At 36.2% G+C, this 23,631-nt stretch overlaps 1 protein-coding gene across 1 annotated transcript; it reads left to right on the top strand.

Moving 5' to 3' along the window:
* Window positions 1-6,764: 6,764 nt before the first annotated feature.
* Window positions 6,765-9,029, top strand: LOC111517485 (endocuticle structural glycoprotein SgAbd-8-like). The gene is made up of 3 exons (XM_023173660.2): window positions 6,765-6,849; window positions 8,060-8,184; window positions 8,691-9,029. Exons 1-3 carry the CDS (start codon window positions 6,841-6,843, stop codon window positions 8,956-8,958), a joined length of 402 nt encoding a protein of 133 aa, XP_023029428.1. The 5' UTR covers window positions 6,765-6,840; the 3' UTR covers window positions 8,959-9,029.
* Window positions 9,030-23,631: the final 14,602 nt, after the last annotated feature.

The following is a 23,631-nucleotide window of genomic DNA, read 5'->3' as shown; positions in this document are numbered from 1 at the left end:
TATTTATACCCTTCTGATCATTTCTACTGAAAGTAAACCCAAAACAATAATTTTTATTCAAATTATATTTTGAAAAAAATTACAGTCTACGCAGGCAAGATGAAATTATATCTGTGATTTTTGGGAAATTGTGGGTCTAAAAATAAAAAATTAAAGTGTCATTGGAAACAGAATCAAAATTTATTTAAAATAAAGTTGAAATGAAGTTACAACTGAAAATATTTCTTGAAAATATACCTCTTGAGAATGTTTCTTTTCGATTTCTAAATTGAAGCTGAATCTGAAGCTGAATTTCAAGTTCGAATATACGTCAGAAAACCTGATAATTCAGGATGCAGTCAAAACAAATTTGGGTAACATTTTCAAACCCACATTCTTCTGCTGTGGAAAATGACCAATCGATAATAATCAGTTTCTATCGGAGTCGAGACCAGTGACCGAAAAATACTTTTAGAAGAAAAAAACGGCAATGGAAGTGGTGTTCATAATTGGCTCAATAACTGCTTCAGAGTCCGTGAATAAAAGTACCTTTCAATAGTATGTGATAGATAATTAACAAATGATGTGGGTGTTTCTCAAGGCCTCTTCGTTGATGATACCCTAATAGCGCGTAATGATAGTATTAGAAGAATAATTCAGTTTTTAGGGAGTTTAAAGAATATTGAATCGCAAATGATTACAAATTAAATGATTCAGAATTCGAAGGAATGAATCATGATTATGAACAAATGTGTATGAGGCGTTACCTGTCAATGAAATATGCGTAAATATAGTCAATAAAGACATTAAAATATTTTCCACAGTTCAGTATTAGATTTTTTGTTGGATATTTTTCTGTCCTGATGAAGTCATTTTGATATGTAGACAAAAAATATCCGGGTGTTTCGGAAAAGTTGCATGAATTCTGTGAACAGTTAGTTCAGTTAAGAATATAATAGGAATTTCACAAATTTCAGTGACCTAATGCACTAAAAATTATTTATATTTGTTACTTCTTTTATTGTTTCAATCATACGACCTACTTGGTTATTGTACACCAAACAGTTACTATTTGAGTTAGTTCAACATCAAAATACCTTTCACATTATGTTTAAAATAATATTTCCTGATATAATCAGGAGTTGGTAGTTTATATTTGACGAACTGTCAGGATAATGTAACTTTAGAGCTCAGAGTTTATTATATCTTCATATCAATACCACAGGAAAAGTCGCTCATAGAAGACATGCAATTGAAGTATATAGGCTGATTCACGGTGGATGGCACATTAGACGTTTCTGGTGAACCAGACAACGGATCACTTTGACAATATAATGGAGGGCATATTCGGACACTCCCTAGCCAACTAAAATATTTTCGACAATGCGGTGTTGCCGCTTCTATTAGAAAGCAGTAGCAACTTTGATTTTTCAAATGGAACACTCTGTATATAATATTATTTTTGGAATCTCCAACAATTGCCCGACAACTTTTCTTGATATTTCCCTATACCTATCTGTTAATGTTTTCGAAATAAAAATTAATTTCAATTTTTTTCTTCGAAAATCATGACTTCTAAAAATGCCGATATCTTTTAGTTAAGAAGTACTATGATATCGAAATTTGGTTTGGAGTTAGGTGATACTTGGACACTTCTCACACGTCAGCCTAATCTCCGTTACTTCAATACAGGGTGGTAAAAAAATACAGTTTTTTCGTTTGCTTGAAAAAGTTGCTGAAATTTGATTATTTTAAATGGAACACCCTATATATTATTGAAAATTCGGAAAGCTGCTGAAATTTGCATTCTTTCTATGTATATCATACCTATACCTAACTAGTCAAGTGTCGGACTTTGGTATTTTGGTATGGTATTTCCATTCGGTATTTGGTAAGCAGGCCATGATTACTATTTGACAGTAGCGTTGTGACATTCTCCTAATAATATCGACATTTTCGTCACTTCAGAAGTTGCAAATACCTTCAAAACGATGGAACAAAACTATTCAAACGAAGTTCTTATGAATTTGTTTATTATTTTTGGACAGTGTGACAAAATTATCAGCAGAACATGTAGAAAGTTTAATGAAATGTATCCGAATCTACCGCCAATGAACCTCAAGAAATTTATACGAATTTAGAACAATTTCAATATGTTTGGATAAACTTTAAAAAAGCACCAAGAAACTTGAAATTGGTAATATTGATATGAATAATTGTAAAAAAGTAAAACAATCATGTGGAATAATTCAAAATATGTTCGAATCGCTGGCCGTTCACTTCCAAGCACTTTTAAATGCGGGTGTTGACTGGTTTCGTGGTGGCAGATCTGATTTCATTGGGATCCAAATCTTCAAATGTTTGGGCAATCCTTTCTAACAATTCATCTCTCGAACGCAGGGGTATTTTGTAAACTTTTTCTTTATACATTTCCCACAAATAAAAATCTAATGGATTAAGATCGGGTGATCTCGCTGGCCAATTCCATGGTCCCAAGCGCCTCATCCACCGATCGTCAAATAGTCTATCCAGTTCTGCGCTCACTTCTTTTGTGCAATGTGCAGGAGCTCCGTCTAGTTGGTACCAACAGTTTCGATAATCTTCGAGTGGCAGATTATCCACGAAACTGTCTACAGTATTCTCCAAAATATTCAGGTAGCTTCTGGATGTTAATGACTCCTCGTATATCACGTACCTCAATTTGTTGTCCATCAACATGCAGAAGACATTAAAACTAAATTTTTCTTGAAATCCGGCTTCTTTTGTGACGTGAGGATTTTCACTGGACCAATAATGACGATTTTTTCTATTGAAAATCCCTTCTCTCGAAAATTTCGATTCATCAGTCCAAATAATTTTATTTAAAAAAAGTGGATCTTCTTGAATGCGTGTCAACAACATTTCACAAAATTCTACTCTCTGTTGAGGATCTTGAGGCTTCATTGCTTGAATTTTGGTGAATTTATAATCATGCATTTTATGTCTTCGCAAGATTCTTTAAACCGATGAATATTTTATACCCAAATCTTCTTCATCACTTCTTATCGATGACTCGGGAAATGCGTGAAAATATGCTAAAACATTAATCTGGTTGTCTTCGAAAGTTACGGGTCGAGGCAAGTTTTTTGGTGCTTTTAAAGTTGATCCAAATGCATTGAAATTGTTCTGAATTCGTATAAATTTCTTGAGGTTCATTGGCGGTAGATTCGGATACATTTCATTGAACTTTCTACATGTTCTGCTGATAATTTTGTCACACTGTCCAAAAATAATGAACAAATTCATAAGAACTTCGTTTGAATAGTTTTGTTCCATCGTTTTGAAGGTATTTGCAACTTCTGAAGTGACGAAAATGTCGATATTATTAGGAGAATGTCACAACGCTACTGTCAAATAGTAATCATGGCCTGCTTACCAAATACCGAATGGAAATACCATTCTGAAGGGACATTTTCACAAATAAATGTTCATAAGTCCGAAACTTGACTAGTTAGGTATAGGTATGATATACATAGAAAGAAAGCAAATTTCAGCAGCTTTCCGAATTTTCAATAATATACAGGGTGTTCCATTTAAAATAATCAAATTTCAGCAACTTCTTCAAGCAAACGAAAAAACTGTATTTTTTTACCACCCTGTACTGAAGTAACGGAGATTAGGCTGACGTGTGGGAAGTGTCCAAGTATCACCTAACTCCAAACCAAATTTCGATATCATAGTACTTCTTAACTAAAAGATATCGGCATTTTTAGAAGTCATGATTTTCGAAGAAAAAAATTGAAATTAATTTTTATTTCAAAAACGGTAACAGATAGGTATAGGGAAATATCAAGAAAAGTTGTCGGGCAATTGTTGGAGATTCCAAAAATAATATTATATACAGAGTGTTCCATTTGAAAAATCAAAGTTGCTACTGCTTTCTAATAGAAGCGGCAACACCGCATTGTCGAAAATATTTTAGTTGGCTAGAGAATGTCCGAATATGCCCTCCATTGAATTTTCAAAGTGATCCGTTGTCTGGTTCACCAGAAACGTCTAATGTGCCATCCACCGTGAATCAACCTGTATACATAGGATTTAAAACACGTGGAGTATTTGAAAAATATCCTTGATCAACTTTTATCACGTACATATATATGTAGAATAATTCTTTTTTTTTTTTCTTTCAAGTACAAATAAGTTGTATTCGTCTTTTATTCAGACTGCTGATATTATCTGTACCTCTATCTGTACATCCTTCCGAAGAGTTGTCCCCCTAGACAGTTTCATCTTCCTGTTCACACATCCTGCATAGAGGTGTGTCCACTAGCCCCATATTATGGAGGTGTTTGGTTCCTTAGTCAACAATAGCCAGTCAGAAATCCTACTGTTAGGCGTAGATTTTTCCTGGTCATCGTCAGATATTTCTGGCAAGATTGCATCTTTTGAGCTCATCCCATCTCTTCAGGGATTAAGAATGGGCGTGACATTTGGCTAGTTCCGCAATTGTCGAAGTCATCAGGCCGTAGGTGCCACTAGGTCCTTAAATTCTTAGTCCAGATGCTTTCTTGGCTGAAGAATCGGCAAGGCAATTCTAGTACTAGCCCTGAGGAAACATGTTGTCTGTTCAAAGCTGTCTTCTATCAGTGCAGATTGTTATGTTTTTGCCAGAAATTCCTTTCCTGGTTATTTCTTTTGTGGCGATTGAGATATCAGTCACTTCTGTTTGAACCACGCTGTTATTTTTCCATTCCCCACTCAATCCTTAGCCTTAGTGATCTGGAGTATACTCCACATCCTAAGCCTTCTTTGGTTTTTGAGCCGTCTGTATATATGCGTATTGCGTTTGTAGCATCTGACTCTGGGTTTTGTTTTATTTATATTTTGTAGGGCTTATTAAACACAAACCTGGGTTCAATTGCGTCATTGGCTGCCTGCAGCAGAGGTTGCGCAGTAGACGCTTCTTGCCATAGGCTCAGCCTCAATTGACCCATTCCAACTTCGAGATTTACACCAGCCGTGCGCAATCGTAACAATGCCATTAACGCCACCTCCTTAATGTACAGGTCTAGGAGGATTAAACCAGTTATTAATTCCATTGCCGTCGTTGTTCTCATGGCTCCTGTGATGTTTAAGCAAGCAAATCACTGAATTGGATATAATTTTTGGATGGCCGTTGCTTGTAGAACTTTCGGTCCCTGTGTAATGGCTCCGTATGTCTTATTATTGCAGTGTAGATCTAGGTGACCACACGAGGTGAATGACCTCATGCGCATCCCAGTGTCCTCAGACATTGTTCATAAGCCACATATGCTCTACTCTGTAGGTGAGAGTTCCATGTTAGTTCCTGTCGAGGATAGTATCAAGGTATTTCACCTCTTCAGAGAAGTGTAGTTTACTTTTGAAGATTTCGGGAGGTTTTGAGCCCGATAAACTAATTTTCCTAGTGAAAAGGACAATCTCAGTTGTCTTGGCATTGATCGACAGTGAATGTTCCTTACACCAAGCAAATCACTGAATTGGATATAATTTTTGGATGGCCGTTGCTTGTAGAACTTTCGGTCCCTGTGTAATGGCTCCGTATGTCTTATTATTGCAGTGTAGATCTAGGTGACCACACGAGGTGAATGACCTCATGCGCATCCCAGTGTCCTCAGACATTGTTCATAAGCCACATATGCTCTACTCTGTAGGTGAGAGTTCCATGTTAGTTCCTGTCGAGGATAGTATCAAGGTATTTCACCTCTTCAGAGAAGTGTAGTTTACTTTTGAAGATTTCGGGAGGTTTTGAGCCCGATAAACTAATTTTCCTAGTGAAAAGGACAATCTCAGTTGTCTTGGCATTGATCGACAGTGAATGTTCCTTACACCATGTTTCTATTAATTTGAACCCATCCTACGCTTTATCGCGCAGCGTGTTCACAAATTTGCCGGTCTGCATGATAACTATGTCATCCGCATATACAATTGTGTAGAATCCATTATTGTTGAGGTGATTAATTAGGGTATCCAGTACTATGTTCCAAAAAAAGGGTGATAAGACCCCTCCCTATGGACATCCCCTCATGACCAGTCCTCTCACTGTGATGTCTTCTACATTGATACTCATTACTCTACTAGAGAGCATCCTGAGTATCCATTCACCTAGGTACTACCAGAGGTACATTCCTGGTGTGTAGTTGCAGGAAAATTGTTGTAAAGGTTGTTTTATCAAACGTTCCCTCGATATCTATGAATATACCCAGGGTGGATTCTTTGTTGCCAAACAACCAGCTCTCACCCCCTGCGAATGACAGCCCTCAGAAGTCAAAATTTGTGCGAACTGAGATTTACCGGAGTCTTACCTTCGAACGTGCGATTCCTAGCTAGGTTTCGATGATTAGCTGAGAAAATCGATGGCATGGCCATAGGGCTTGAACCAACCCCAAATAGCGATCGATTGATTGGGTAGAATGAACCAACTGACTACTGTCCTACATTCAAATGAACTGAAACAATTTTTGAGAAATTAATTTTTGCATCATGTCTTTATCATTATTCAGAACACGATTGGAGCACCTGATTCTCCAAAATAACGTATATTTCGGAAATATTGATTATAAAACCGATTTCAAGAAACATTCAAATGATCAATCAGGAATTAATTTTTAGGCACGTTTTTAATTATCACAAATTACGTAATGCAAGACACTAATTGTCATCTTCATACTTCGTGCAGATTTCGTCACCTTTGTTGAAGGTCGTTTGTTCAAATACCGCCAAACGGTTTAAAAAACTATTTCGGGGTTGTTCAAATGGTGGGAGTAATCAGTGCGAAAAATATAAATATCTCCAACATCATTAGAATCAGCATAGACGTGATTTGTACCTATAATCATCAAAATGAAGCTGGTGAGTATTTATAACATTTGTTTTCATAGAAGCCGCATTTATATGACAGACACGAAATTTTCAAAATTTTATCACATTCTTTTTATTCGTCACTTTCAATATATATTAACAGTACTACTAAATAAAGATTATTTGGTATTTATGACAAGTTATATTGATGATATTGAAGAATGAGAACAAGTTAAGGATAAACTATAGGCTACAATATAAATTCGATTGTGAATGTAAATGTTATCACAGACAACTCATAATTGTTACACAATTTTCATTCAAGCAGTACTTGATCCATTCAGGAAACACTTCATTGTAAGATTTTATAATAATAATGATGATAATGAACTTTATTCGTCACAGGAGATGCGAGATACCTTATTTGTACTCTCATTAGTAGAAGAAGACCTAACGACGAAAGGGCGGAGTGTCAGCTAAAGCTATTTATTAACTTAACTCATATGACAGTTCACAAAACTGCCAAACGTATTTGGCTTTTGCGTTTTTATACGCTTGAGGAAAATACTGTATAGCAATTTGGTTAACTGTCTAGTGAAAAACTCATAATGACATGATAGTTGAATAAGTTATTAATTTTTATTAGTGATACGCCAAATATTCGTTCAGTATTCGGTTTTTGGCGTATTCGGCATCTTTTTCATCATTTGTGTTAGGCCGAATCATTCGTCTTTGGTACCGAATATATTCGGTTTGAGTATTTCTATTGACGGTATAGAATTCTATTGTAAGATTTATGGTATATTATAAGTCGAAAAAATCCTATGAAGAATGTGTTATAAAGCAATTTGACTTAAAATAAACATTTATTTTTAAACGTTAAATCAAAACAATCGTTAATTTTGAACTTCAATCGAATCAACATTTATTTTTGAAACTTATATCAACATTTATTTTAAAACTTCGGCCGAATATCCGATTCGGTGAGGGGTAAACCGGATTATATTCTATATTCGGTTATTCGGAGCATTATTAATTTTTATTAGGAATCCGCCAATTCCAACACACACAATTACATTCACTCGTTCGTAAATTTTTCAGTAGATAAAATAATAATGCAATTTAAGTTGAATAGAAAATAAAGTACGCAAAGAAAAATATTTTATGTATTCTTGACCATTTATTCAAGGCAAAATATTATTTCACTAAAGATTATTCAACGATTCTAAAGTTATTGACTTTTTTCTCTTATATTTCACAGATCATTCTCAGTTTGGCTATTGCTGCAGTGAATTGTGCTCCTGCTAGCGAAACAACTGCTGAACCAATTCCAATCATAAGGTATGACAATGAAGGTGTCAATGCGGATGGTTCATATCAATGGAAGTAAGTAAAATTATTTTTCTTCGTTCACTATAAAATATATGAAAGGGTACTTTCCAACATTTTTTATCGAATATATCACTGAATAGGAAACAGACAAATTGAATTCTGCAATAATGATAACTCTACCTATAGTTATTTCATTTCCACACCTGCACACATATTTCGGATTAAAAAAAATCAAATTCATTAAGGTCTGGAGAAATGGAGTTTCATCAACTAAAAAGTGATCATAATGTATAGTTATAGCCCAGTAATATAAAGAAACGCATGAACAAAGTTGAAACATGGAAAAAAATGGCGAATATCAATGAAAACATTGTTTCATAAACAACATTACAATGTGTCAATAGATTACTTTTCGAATTTTTCTGAGACAGTCAATTATCTAATCAACCTTATCAACACTTTTCAATATTAGATACTTCTGTTACTTTTTTCTAAGCGAATAACCGTACCCATAAGCTAATTGAAAAACAACTTTGATGACTCTGTTTTTTAATTTATAGTATTGAGACTGGAAACGGTATCAGTGCTCAAGAAAAAGGTCAAGTGAAAGTTGGTGACAATCCTGAAGAAGCTGAACTAGAAGTTGCTGGATCATATGAGTATACCAATGACGACGGCTCAAAAGTCCAGGTTTCTTATATTGCTAATAAGGATGGATTCCAACCCCAGTCAGATATCTTACCAACACCTCATCCAGTTCCACCTGCGATACTCAGAGCTTTGGAATGGATTGCAGCACATCCCCAACCAGAAGAGAAACTTCAGTAGTGAAAAAGAAAGTTAATGACAATTATTTGTAAATAATGCGTCCTGTAAATAAAAGTTTTCACTTTTCATAAGATCTTCGATTCAATCATTATTATGTATTCAAAACACAAACAGAGTAAAATGAATATAAAAAATAAATAGAAGGGTGATGTCAACCAACATGAAATAACCCAAATCAGTATGTGATAATGGTAATGAAATAATAGTTACATAATAATGTTCTTATTCGAAGAATGTAAACTTTTACGGCCGGAGATGACTGTGTGGAGGCTACTGCTACTGCTTTTCAAAAGCAGTTAATGCGTTGGATACAACAGGAACAAGAACCAGAGCACCAACTCGTTATTGAAAATGTCTACCAGAACAGTAGTAGACGAAACACCAGGCATAAAAATCTGCAGACCACGGCTAGAAAAACCGGAAAATAGCCTTTGTGTCAATTAAAATAATACAATGACGAAAGGCAGGGTTCGTACTCCACTGTTTTGCAACAAAGAGACCGCGCTCTTACACCCGAACTCAAATCGGAGAGAAAAATATATGCCAGTGAAATACTGAAGTGTACGCTAAAGTTACCAATACTATTTGTGTAAGAAATATATGTGAGGACTTTTTTAGTATGCTGAGCAATGGGAAGGACTCATTCATGTGAAAGAATAAAAAAAATCTGTTTCAAATCTGTTTTTCTGTTAATCAGCTGTCGCCCCCATACGAACGACAACTATCAGAAGTTGAGAAACTTGTGCGAGCTAAGGACTAACGAGGTCTCACCTTTGAACGTGTGATTCCTAACACGGTTGCAGAATCATTCCAGCTTCAACCAGATAAATTCTCTCGAGAAGAATATCTGGTCGAGGCGGGAATCGAACCCACGGTCTTCCGATCGTGAGTCGGGCGCACTACCACCGCGGCCAATTCCACAGATATCATATCATTCTATTCAGAATAAATTCCTATTCAATGCAAGGTGAACATATTCATCAAGAAAAATCATTTTTTCACAAAAAAATTATTCGATCTTTGAAGTCATCCTGAGTTGATTCGAAAATATTTGCAATACTGTGGAAGAAGCTACGTCGATACTGAAAGTTGTGAAATTTTGTTTGGGATACTTGCTTTTGAAGCCAATATTTCTATTATGGGTTCATGATCTCCTTTGAGTTCTGCTTCACAGCTAGGTAGGGTTCCCAGGCATGAGCAGTTGATAATGAAACGCGTAGGTGTGTGGGAATCTACTCTCAGCCTTATAAAGCTTGTCGCCCACTTGTCCAGCACAGCACAGCACGGTCCGTCCCGTCAAAATACGGATAGAATTGGAACAATGAAAATGAATACACAACCGCCAACTAGCCCGGCACGCCAAGAGCGTCCTCCGCCGGAAAGGATTCCAGCTCTCCAATCCTGACCGGCAAATAACGGAACGTGCTATGACGGACTGGCCTAGTGAGCGCGTCGACGGCCAGCGCTTGCCAGCATCAACTTGTCCAAAAGTGCCTGGGAAGTTTCTGTCTTTCTGTTGTTTGCATCAGTTGACAGAACAGTGTCAGATGGTACCTATGAAAATGGACGAGGAAAAATTGAGTTGCTTGTTGAGGCAGGCTATAGAATATCTAGAAGTTCTGAAAATTTGCCTGGAGTCATTCGGAAATACTGGAAAAATTTCTCCTCGTCTTCTTTCAGATCGTTGAAAAGATGATGAAACTCTCCCAGATTTGCCGTTTTTTGATAAATGGAATGGACCCACAACATTATTTTTTGTGACAATTTTTTTCTACATTCAATAATGCGGCCACTATAATGACGACTTCTTCCACAGAACTGCTAGTGACAGACATGTTTCTATCACCGCTCGATATCAACTGAAATTCCCTTGAAATCAAACAAACAGCACCTTCAGTATGCTGGTTGTAGCTGGACATGTGGGCGATGCTACTATATACCCATAGCTATCAGGCGTTTTATCACGAATGCTTTGTTTTTGAAGTTTAGTTTCAAAAGGTAGTCTACGACTGTAAGCTGTGAGTGATTAATTTTTTTCCAAAGGAAGTTTTTGGCTTTCTACTACTCCATCTTGATACAAAAATTTGTGGGAATCTTCCAAAGAAAAAAAGGAAGCAATCAATTTCAAAAGAAGTTACTCTATACATATATGTCTAGATCTTGCAAGAAGTAACTTTCAGACACTAACTGGAAGAAGGAGCCCTCCTGAAACAGCTACTTTCATATAAACATTGAATTACACGAAAAAAAATGCTTTCGAAATAATAACTTTTATATAAATACTGAATGATACAAAAACACTTTTCTTCACTCAGTTTGTATTCCAAATATTCGTTATGGAATTGAATCCGATATAATTGACAGGATTCTTACACAATATAATAAATGAAAGGTAAAAATTACACTTACATGAAACACTATCATCCTCACTGGTAGACATCAATGTTTCGCCGTAAGACATTTGCCTTATGGCTCTTCAGTACCAACCTGGATAACATTATAAGTCATGATTTATGACTTTATGTCAAGGAATGAATTTGATTTATTCATGTCATCGATGGCATCGTAATAATCGCATGAGCTCATCTTGCATTTGCTCAGATGCCTTGCGGTACGCGATAAAATAGTGAGATGCATTGAACAACTGATACCACTTTGGCGAACTCGCTTTACCATAACATCTGGTCAAGCAAGAGTCCAAACAGGGTGGGTCACTTTCAGAAGGGGTGTATTTCAGGGTGATTCCCTCAGTCCCCTTCTCTTCTGCATCTCACTATTGTCATTATCCGTTGCGCTCAGAAACACTCGAGGGTATAACTGTGGCACCCCCGGAAACCGGAGGCACAAGGTCACCCATCTGTTTTATATGGATGATCTTAAACTTTTTGCTTCTGGAGAGAAGGATCTCCATCAGTCCTTGAGGGTGGTGGAAGAGTACACGCATGCTATCGGTATGAAATTCGGGATAGACAAATGTGCAGTGGTCCATCTCAAAAAAGGACGATGCGGGGACTACGGAGAGGATGTGCAGCTCGTAGATGGAAGCATCCTACACCATCTGGATGCCGGAGAGACGTATACTTACCTCGGGGTGGAACAACGAGAATCACATGAGGTAACATGGTCAGTCGGTAGCCAAGCGGTTCGGCGTGGATGCTTTGTTCACTCACCCGAATTGACTGCCGTGTTGGTCGGTGGTTCAAGCCCTAGTCTGAACTATCGATCTTCACGTGCTACCGTCCAACCCGTGTTAGGAATCACACGTTAAAAGGTGAGACCTCGTTAATCCTTAGCTCGCACAAGTTTCGACTTCTGAGGGTTGTCGTTCGTAGGGGTGCGACAGCTGGTTAACGGAAAAACAGATTTTAAAACAGACAGATTTTTAAACAGCAGTGAAAAACTCTCTCCACGGCAAGTATCAGCACAAACTTCGACAGATCTGGTCATCGGAACTGTCGGGAAAGAACAAAGTTGCTGCAACAAATATGCTTGCCGTTCCAATCTCACTCTACTCGTTTGGAGTAGTGAAGTGGACTCGGGAGTTGCTGTATCAACTCGACGTAAAAACCCGAGAAATGATGCATCTCTATAGGAGTTTGCATCCCAAATCGTCCGTTCCATGGTTGTACTTCCCCCGACAACAGGGAGGTCGTGGACTTTTGAGTTTGGAGTGTCTACATGACAGAATGGTACTGGATACAGCCTGTAAAGTCGTCAGGAGTTCGGATCTCCTTCTCTGCATAGTCTGTGACCATGAGAGAGCAGTAATTGGAGAAATTCTCCTTAGGGTAGCTGCCCGAGCAGCTGATGAACTCGGTATAGTTTTCGACTCTGAACGAGGTGACCACAACTCTGTCACCAAGTTGGAACCCGTTCAGCAAAAAGCTCAGATAAAAACCGCAGAGATCACCTTACTTCTGCGGAGACACAAGGATAAGCCACTGCATGGAGTCTCCTTTAATAATATTGGAGACCTTGGCTTATCAAAGCCCCTGACGTTTGCTTTTCTCAGGTCGAGTGGACTGAAGTCGGAAACTGAAGACACCATCCTGGCTTGCCAGGATAGTGTCTTCAACACCCTAGTCTACCGCAGTCGCATGATGGATATAGAGGTTCCTGACACAAGGTGCAGGGCCTTCCGCGAGGCGCCCGAGACCCTAATGCACTTGATATCAGCATGTCCAGCATATGCGGTCTCGGCCTATATCCATCGACATAACGCGGCCCTAAGAGTGTTATATTACCATCTACGGCACTCTTACGGTATTGACGAGACACCGGTGTTGGGAACGTTGTGGGGAACGAGAAGTGCCAAATTCATTGGAACGATTCGTTCCCCAACTTCAGGCTCATACAAGCTAATAAGCCTGATGTTGTCCTTCTCGATCACCAGAGCAAAACGATATTTGTTGTGGAGTTTTCAGCTCCTGGCGAGACGAATATCGTCAGAAAAGAGGAGGAAAAACGGATAAAATATCGAGATTTCCTCTTCGAACTCCGCAGACTCTATCCAGATCACTCTGTCAAGATGGTTGTTCTGATTATTGGAGTCCTTGGTGGACGAATCTTAAAATCATACCGGCTTGCCGCACTAAGGCAGAAATCTTAGCCGCACATGTGCAGAAGGTTGTCATTCTCGGCTCACTGCGTTTGCTCAGGGCACAGGGTATCCCTCGAATCCCCGATACATAACCAGCGCACACTACGGTGGAAAAAAAATAATAACATTCATTCTCTTATTTGAATAAATTCAGGCCAAACGGATCTTTTTCAAATTTAAAGGGATTATATTTTCGAGAGTGATTAATTTTTGGGAAATAAATAAGAAAACTTTCGATATGAATTCACATGACTCACTTTATGCTCTACTTTAACCTTTTGCAAGATGGTCACAAAGCTAATAGTGATCGACTTCATAAATACACATTGAAAAAGATGTCAACCTAAAATGAAACAAAGAAGAATAGGAAAGAGATGAAAATATATAGAAAAGAACTGATAGTCAAGTAAATTAATAAAGAAAGACTGGAAAAGAAATTGACATCCTGTGAACAGAGAATCAATCAAGTAATTAAGAAAATTACAAAGCAAATAAATGAAATAATAAAAAAAGCTTCACAGAATCATCGACAATCAATAAAAATGAATCAGAAGCTTTGATGGATCAAGTACGGTAAGGAATATATGAAAATATGGAAAAAAATTGAATATTGCAAAAAAACTAAAGATTATCAATAAAAAATTACAGAAAATACAAGCAAGCAAAAGCAGATTATCTCACGCATTACTTCGGGAAATACCCGAAAAATATTTTCCATACGTATCTAGTTGTGAGCTGTTTCTACTTGACAGGTTGCGATTTTTGATGTTTCTAATGGAAAATAAATGTAAAAGCCTATGAAAAAACTGAAGAAATCTTTGGTATAGCGAAACACGTGTAGTAGTTTTGTAAACTGTCCGGTGAAAATATCACGATGAAGTGTTACTTGGGTAAGTAGGCTAGTTCGTAGAATGGAACTTCAAGAGTCAATGTCAATCATTTTCCCTTATTTTATTCTACCATTGAATTTGTTTTGAATGAAAAATGAATATTTAAAAACCAATCATTCTTCGTGATGAGTCGTTCAATTAGCTCGAATGAATATTTTCACTGAAATTATAAATATTAAAAATTTGTAAGAAATCAAAGTCACTTCGAAGAAGTGACTAGAATGTATATTTCAATGAAATCTAATTGAAATTTGATTTATCTGAGGAGGATTATCCATGACACAGTTACCACGAAAAAAATTGCCGCATCTGTATTATCTCATGAAGATATTCTATTATTCATTGTTTGGGAGATTTTATAGAAAGTTAATCTTGACTGAGACTAATTGGTTGATGATTGATAATCTAATATTATTTTAATGTATTTACTTACCTGAATAGAGCTTCTGAATTGTAGAATGGGATAATTATGCACGCCGTTTTTTGATGTTTCACTATTGCTATCTCGGAAACGGTAAAGCCTACAAGGTCAGATAAGAGTTTTCTATTTTCGGAGACTAGAATAATATCTTTTCCGAATTATAAAAAAATACCAGAAAAATTTCCAATACTGTTTCATATTTGTTATAATCCGAAATCAACCAATTTGCAATGTAATGTTTCTTTCATTAAATTTCTTCATCATCCACTTATTAAATACAAACCTTTAGTTTTTTTCATCGCTTTTTGTAGCCACTTTAATCACAAATTCGGCTGTGTATTACAATACATATTTTCACATGTATACTTGAAGACTAGCTATAAATCAAATTATCTAAAAGAACAATTCGTTCAGGTCAGTCTCAACTCCCTACACTGTAGGTTGATGGACTGACACCTATCAGAAAATAACTACTGCCCTGGCTAATACTACGAAGGGCGTTGGATTATATCCGATAGGTGTCAGTGCAGGATTATTCACTGAACTTATTCCTGCATATGCTGTTGGCGATACAACTGCCGCAATAGATTTTCAAATATTGGAACACACTTGCACACCGGTTTCTGGCTGTTTGGCCACTCATCAGTGCAAGGTAGTGTCTATCATCACTATAAAATTGATGACTTCCGATAATTGAAAATCGAATTCCTTCAGAGTATCATTCCTTGAACTAGGTTGAAGCGGATAACAAATAACAAGGTTTGTCATCGCCCCATCTGCCTGTGAACTAGGTAACCAACCGCATATCCGAAATTTGCACAATTCCTCGTATAAGGAAAGAGAACTTTCCACATATAGTCAGTGGGCATACTTGAGGACTGGCTATAAATCAAATCATCCAAAACGAATTGTTTTTTTAGATGATACATTAATATGTTTTTCAACGTTTGTCTCTGAAAAATATCATCATTATATGTGTAGTCTCAAAAAGATAGAAACCAATATCTTAGAACTCAAAAATACATCAACACCACACATCTTTTGAAAATTTGCAAGTAGAGGTGAACGTCTATGCATTCCAGAGGTTTCGTATTGATATTGAATAACTATTCAAAAGCTAATTTTCATGGAACACAAATGTTTTTTTCCGATATTTTCTTGCAAATTGAAATGGTGGAGAAAAAATTCATGAGAGTACTGAAATGAATTGATTTGTTCAACGTGAGTCATTAATTAACAGAATATGTATGTATAATTGTCAAATTTACTGTCAAGTACATAAACAATCATTCAATTCGTGTGAAATTGTGAGAGAAAAATCATGAGTTTTTCTGATTACGATGAAGTTGATACACTTTAAGTATAACCTAGATGTTTGAGAAATGCTATTAGCTTTGTATGGGGAATGGTACTCTGAGAGACGTCAATCATCAAAGATCTTTTCAACGCATTGAGAGGAGTTCACGAAATCATGGTTTATAAGAAAAACCCTCAACTAAGGGTTGTATAGCAACTAAAAGAGTTGGCGATACTGAAATTGGCATCAGTCAGAGAAATTTTGAGAAGAAATAAATGTAGACCTAATAAAGTCAGAAAAATCCACTATTTGCGTTTAACGGACTATGATAGAAAAAAAATCTGTGGACGGCTACTCAGACAACATCATCAGGATAATAGAATCTGTAATGAAATTCCATGGTATGATAGGAGTAGATTGACAGATAACCGTTGATTCGATGATATTCTTCATCACTGGCGACAAGAAAATTCCTTCCTACATGTAGATACAAATTTCCAAGAGATTTGGAGTTAATATTTGGCCAAAATTATAGATCCTAACTTTTTTGAGATATCTTTGACGGGGGAATTATATTTGAAATTTTTGTCTGAGACTCTGTTTGAATTGTTGAAAGATCTGCCTTTGAATAGTTTGAGACAATATTAGTGTTTCCAACATGATGGAGCTGCACCACATTGCAGAACTATCTGCAGAGATTTCCTCGATATGACAATGCCAGGACGATGGATGGCAAACAATGGTCCTATCAAATGACCACCACGTTCACCTGATTTGACCCTTCTGGACATTTCTTTCTGACGCTTCATTAAAGACAAGGTATTTGGCTCAACTTTTGGTCATATTGACGAATTGAAAGAAACAATAAGGAGGGCTTGTATTACTATGACTTCACAAATGCCGGAAAATTGATACATAAAAATACTATTGCAAGAGCGAATATGTGTTCAAGGAACGATGGACGGCAATGTGAACATTCAATTGGATATCGTAAAGACGTAAATGGTTAGGAGTATTTTGATATTGATTTTTTTCCCTTTGTTACTCGGTATATCATATTCTCTTTCAATACGTGGAATTTATATATAGTTTTGGGTTGTAGACCCAAAAAATATTAGTCCCTACCATTTTGGGGTAGCCCTAACCGGGAATTTTATAACTATATAGTGATGGTAAGGAAAGCGTCGGGAAACACATGTGATGTAATACATAGCAGAAAGTATCATTACCAGTGGCTACAAAAATCTATGAAAAAACTAGAGGTCCGCATTCAAAAAAATAAAGTTTATGATGAAATCTAATGAACGGAACGTCGCATTGCAAATTGGTTTATATCAGATTATATCAAATATGTGACAGTATTGAAAGTTCCTCTTCCTTGTTTTATATCATTCAAAATGGAGGCGAAACAACCAAAAACCGAATTTCCACTAGTCTACTTTCCGGCGAGTATTTCAAAAACAAACACATATATTCTAGACCTGAAAAGTGATTATTCCAGTTCCCCAAAATTGAAAACTTTCCAATTCAATCGACCTTGAGTTTCCGTTTCCGTTTCCGAGATAGCAATATTGGAATCAGAAAAAAAGCCTGTATATGAATTATTGAGGTTGTAGTTTAACTGTACTGAGCCATCAACGGTTCATCAATTTAGTTAGTACTCAGGCTTATGAGGACCTCCGAGTGTAGAATCAAAAACATAATTCATATGTTTTCCTCATTTTAGTTTTCAGGCGATACATTTTTGTAAAATTATTTTTGTAGAGGAGATTGTGTTTCATTATTTCGAATAACACATAAACCCCCATAAATTATTCAGCAAAAAGACGTATAATTGGTGTTCCTGAAAGGTCTGTGTAAGGTGCAATTGTATATTTTCGGTACAAACTAGTACAAAACACAAATTCTTCCTTCAAATTACTTTCGATTTATACATAAATCTGAAATATTCTTGCAAACCAATCAAATTAAATATTGGAATGTAGATTGACAGAATTCGTGCTGGAATTTTGCGGTTTTAAGAGCATTCCCCGCATGTATTTATTGACATATTTGACAATGTTTTTCATATTTATCAAAAAGTTATCGTAATGAATGTAACATTATCAAAAATACTAGATTTTCTTGGGAATTGTTCTGTAGACTGTATCTATATTCACGCTCCAACAAGAACGGAGTATAAATGAATGAATCACGTTTTCAGGGATGAAAAGAAAAACATTCTCACATTACATTAGATTCAATAAATTTTAAATGAAAAACAGCTACAACGCCCACGCAGAAACTTTTCAAATATTACCATAATAAGATTTCAATTCATTTTTGGGTGGATTCATAAGCTAATTAACTTTTACAGAATTCGCTCTCTGTTCAAAAAATAGGGTGAAGTTTAATTTTTTTCCAAAACTTATTAATTTATTCATCAATATTTATTTCAATCCCTTCGAAGTAGTCTTCACCAATAAAATACATTTTTGACTTCCTTTTTTCTAATCCTAGAAGCAGTTCTGATACGCACTTTTTGATATGTCCTTGAGCTCTCTCAGCAAAACGCCGCCCTTCCATAGGTTCTTTAATCTTGCGAACCAAAGGTCGTTGGGGCCGGATCTGGTGAATATGGTGGCTGAGGCATGGTTACGGTCTTGTTTTTGGCCAAAAAATTACTAACAAGCAATGACAAGTGATCAGCTGCATTATCGTTATGCAAAAGCAACGAAAGGTTTTTCCACAATACCGGACGTTTTCCAAAACCTTGACATTTGATCAAACTTGCCATGTTTTTTGTCTTGGCTCTCCTTGGTTCTTCCATTGGGACGATTGGACTTTGGTTTTGATGTCATAATGATATACCCATGATTCGTCACCAGATATGACCTTTCGGGCAAATCTGGATCGCCGTTGACGTCAATGAGCGATGTCCATGCGATGGTTTTTTGCCAACATTCACCAATTTTGAAACGAATTTCGCTGACACACGCTTTATGCCAAACATTTTCAAAAAAATAACGTAGCATAAGCCAACCGGTATGACGACATCCTCAACAAGTTCTCTAATAGTGCTTCAACGATTCTCCATAACAATTTTCTTCACTTTCTCGACGTTTTCATCGGTTGTTGATATGCTGGAGCATCCAGGGCGAGCGTCGTCCTTTACACCTCGACATTCTGTGAAAATCGTTTACTACTTTTAAACATTTTTCTGACTCAGAGGTCAATCACCTTATGCCACTGTCAACATTTAAAGTGTGTTTGAGCCCTCAATTCCATTTTTTACACAAAATTTTATGCATATTCTTTGATCCATTTTTCCATTGCAGAAAATCGCCGAACACGAATCTGAATAGAAAGAAATCGTTTTTGCTAATTTAAACTTATAGATTGTAACATACCAATCATTTGAAGTTTCTATTTTATATTTTCACAGATCTGGGATTCTTCTGAGCGGTCTACAGTAGTAATCCGAAAAAATCAGAATGCTTACACCTATTATTCAGAGTCTCCTTTTGGTGTTCAATCATAGACTCTATTTTAATAGTGTCACGTAGTGTGATAAATGAGATACAGAGAGAGATATCTTCTTTTAGTAATACCATATTTAGATTCGGTTGACTTTGTATATATTATGAATAATTCAACAGGTGGCAAAATTGTCTGTACTTTGAACCGACACCGAGTCTATGAGTGAAGGATGAAATTATGAAAGGGTGTTTTCTATGCCTGGCTTCGTATAGAGCACCGTTTTTTAACGTGTGGGTCGCGACCCCCTGTGGGGTCGCGATGTTTCTGTAGGGGGGTCGCGCAAGGATAAAAAAACTACCTCTGTTAAAATTAATAAAGTTTATAAAGATAGATTTATTAAGAAAATGTTAACAAAAAGTATATACTGGTAAACATTTGTACATATTAATACAAACAAATTAACAAAAAATTAAAGCCTACGTCTACTTGTCACTTTTAATGCGAAGGTTGCGCTTGTTTTCAATTAATCAATTTTCCCATCGAGGTTTCGTGTTTGCTACATTGAGAATCAAGTCATTTTCTAAATTTAAGAGATTTCTTTGCTTGCTTTTTATTTGGGCCATTGATGAAAATATCAACTCGCACAAATACGAGGTGGCAGTTGTTAATTTAGGGTCTTCTGTTTTTCCTTTTAACCAAAACCTATCCAAATTAGCAAACTTGAATTCTAAGTGAAACATCCCATCGGAACATAACTTCAACAAAATTTCTTTGAGGTGAGTTGTTAAACTCGCTTCATTTATAGCTGCAATTAAAAATGGATTCAAGATCCATCTTTGCTCAGTGTTTTCCGATATCTCTTGCACAGAAAAGTAAAGACATAATTCTTCTTTCAAATTATCTAACACCGTTTTCATACCATGTTACGTCCTGTTTCTCAGCTGGATGACCGGCATCGGCCTTGGTCATTCTTACCTATGTGCGTTAATTGCGTTCATTATAAATTGGCGACTTTATCAATTGGCGACTTTTTCGAATTTTTTTACGTACTTTATTATGTATTTATATTCCAATTATTAAAACGCATCAAAATGTTGGACTGGTTATTTGTAACATAAAATAATAACATACATGAAAAATGGGTCTTGGGGGTCGCATAATATTTTTTCTTCCTAGGGGGGTCGAGTCATGGAAAAGGTCGAAAAACAATGAGTATAGAGGATACGTAGTGGTGATAAAAATAAAATTTTTGAGAATCATCCATCAGAATAACTTCCAACTTTTGGAGTGTTCATATACATGAATTTGAAAGAGGAATATATAAAATCTTATTGTGGCTTAAATTTTACTTATATATACACACAGCAAACGTCAGCTCTTCGACTGGCGGCATTGGGCATGGTTTCAAGTCTAAACTAAGTATTGTTTGATAGCACAAAAAAAATGTTAGGCGCCACTAGAATTTGATTTTATGAAACCCAGAAAACAAAATATTGAGAATGACAGAGCCTTATGAAATGAAAGTCAAAATCTAAAACTATAATTTATTACTACAATAATTTTTGTTTATGGCGTAGAATGATGATGAGATACAATGAGTTATATACAAAATCTGGGATATTACCCAAGATAATTATGAACGAATATGGTTGTCCATTACATGGATGATGAATAGAAATAATAGAATTTTATACCTTTTAAAGAGCTTCAGAATCAGCTCTGCCTTAGACGGTATATTGGTGATGGTGAACGTGTATGGTGGATGTGCCAAACAGGGTGCCTGGTGGATTTACTTCCAGCTGAAGTGAAGACTAGATTCAAACACATCAGCTGATATTGGTGGAATCAAATCTGCCTTGCAATGGAACCTGCATTCTGAACACTTCAATAGAACTATACATCGGACCTGGGATACATCTACAGAGTTTGGGACACTGCTACGGTTGAAAGTACTGACACGGTACAGTTACAACAGGAAGCTGTTGAACAGGACCTCGTGGTACCCGTGCTGGACTTCTTGAAATCAGACTCGAAAAAGGAAACTCCAGAAATGGATTATTTCTTCTCAAATTATAGTGAGTAAAGATCATCAAGCCCCAACGGAAAAACCCTATCGGGTTCAGAAGATAAACTTGCTCTCAACAGAAACAAACTAAACAACAAAATCACAATCTGTGTGAGCATATCCTCATCGCAAAAGAAAAATTTCACAAAGGAAACCAGAGCTTATGGCTCGCCACTCTGAAATCAGGCCGGCCACTCAAAAAAGAGGACCTTCTTTTTTCATTTCAAAAAAATCAACCTACAGCGCATTCAGACTGGCACACATTCTGAGTCTGTTTTTCACGTCGAAACGGTGACGTCAGACAAAGTACTTTGAGTTTCATTATTTTCGAACAGGTTGAGATTTGAACTGGAAATAATAAAATTTATATATACACATATATATGGGTGTTTTTAAATGACGAAAACTGTAATGCCAAGAACTTCTACCTAATGTCAAAAGGACTACTAGAAGAAAAGAGTAGTTGTTTCGACCCGCCAGATGGCATGTCTAGAGATTCACGTTTCGTAGTGTTGAATAAACAACGAACGCACCGAGTGTGGAAGAATGATGAGAACAGAACACATTAACCGATCTGCTCTCGGAACATGAAAGAAAATATCCTTCAGCTGATTGAAAGTTAGAGGTCGACATCCGATTGTTTATTTTCTGATGACAGATGAAAATATTCAAGTTCACCACCAGCGCAAATAGACGATCCAAGGCTAGAAAATACATAAATATAACGATGAAAATATATACAGATATATCAATGCATGACAACTAAAGTGAGTATACTCTTCAGTAACAGTACAATTTTATAATAGAATTACTTACACACATCACGTAAAATTATCTCTTTTGATTTACAGGAAGCCTACTAGTAGTGTAATCTGTAGAAGACAGCATTTATGAAAGTTTTGTGTGCTCTACCTAATAGAGTATTAGAGTATTATATGACATCTCAAACTAATTCCTTTTCAGAGATCGGTGAGGCATTATTACGGTCCACATATGAAAAACATGAACACCCGATTATCTATATGATGTGAATTTATCCTTTGAATAAAAAAATATTAGTATAACTCGCTTTAGTTCATGATTAAGTACTGTAAGTTGAATATGGTTCAAGTTGACCAACTAAAACATAAGCTACACCTTGAAAGAAATAGCATTTGATAAGGATGACATAATTTGAATTTGTTGATTGTAACAAATCGTAGAGCCATCAGAATATCGTTTACAACAGTTTTCTTTTGTATTATAGTTCTGCCAGACCAAATCGTTCGTAAAACAGCATAAATATCGTAAGATCATAAAATCATAAAGATCATAGGATCATTAAAAGTCGAAGAATCGTAAGAAAGCATACCATCATGAAATCCATGAGAACTACTAATAACATAGAAAACAGAAATAATGTGAACACAAGGTGATCGTCCTGGACGTATCTGTATGCACTGTTGAAAATAGGTCTGAAGTGGTTACTGCTGGAGACTGCCGGATTCCCGGATCTCAAGAATCAGAGAAGTTTATTTGCAGTAGTGTAAAACAAAAGCCTTGAGATTCCTTTATGGTTTCTGGAAATAGTATTTCGACCAAAAGTTGTAAGGTTAAGTGCAATGAAGTAGGGTAAGACCCTGTATTTTGTTATCATTATTCCTATAAAGCCATCATTGGAAAGAGTGCAAACTTTCAGATCATTGATATTGATTGATTTCTTCATATAGTGATTATATGATAATATATATAGTGATTATATTTTTGTTAATTGATTCATTTCAAGGTTTGAAATGCTATTAAAATTCTCAAGTAAACCGTATTCCTTGTTTTATTGTATTCATGAAATGTCTCCCATCCCGGTGTAACAAAGTTGGTTTACAGTGACAAGTGTCGAAAAGGGGCTTTAAGTTTGGTAATTCTTTTCAGCACTCATAATTGAATCTCTATTGAAAATCAAGA

This window comes from Leptinotarsa decemlineata, unplaced genomic scaffold (genome assembly GCF_025532065.1).
Source record: "Leptinotarsa decemlineata unplaced genomic scaffold, Ldec_3_MD MMD2_tig00000505_RagTag_RagTag, whole genome shotgun sequence".
In the NCBI taxonomy this organism is placed as follows: Eukaryota; Metazoa; Arthropoda; class Insecta; order Coleoptera; family Chrysomelidae; genus Leptinotarsa; species Leptinotarsa decemlineata.
This window is presented reverse-complemented; position numbering and strand designations above follow the sequence as displayed.

Bases quoted from the DNA above. Each gene is read 5' to 3' on its own strand.
- LOC111517485 (XM_023173660.2), top strand. The intron at 8,185-8,690 runs GTAAGTAAAATT...TTTAATTTATAG, and splicing joins GATGGTTCATATCAATGGAA to TATTGAGACTGGAAACGGTA.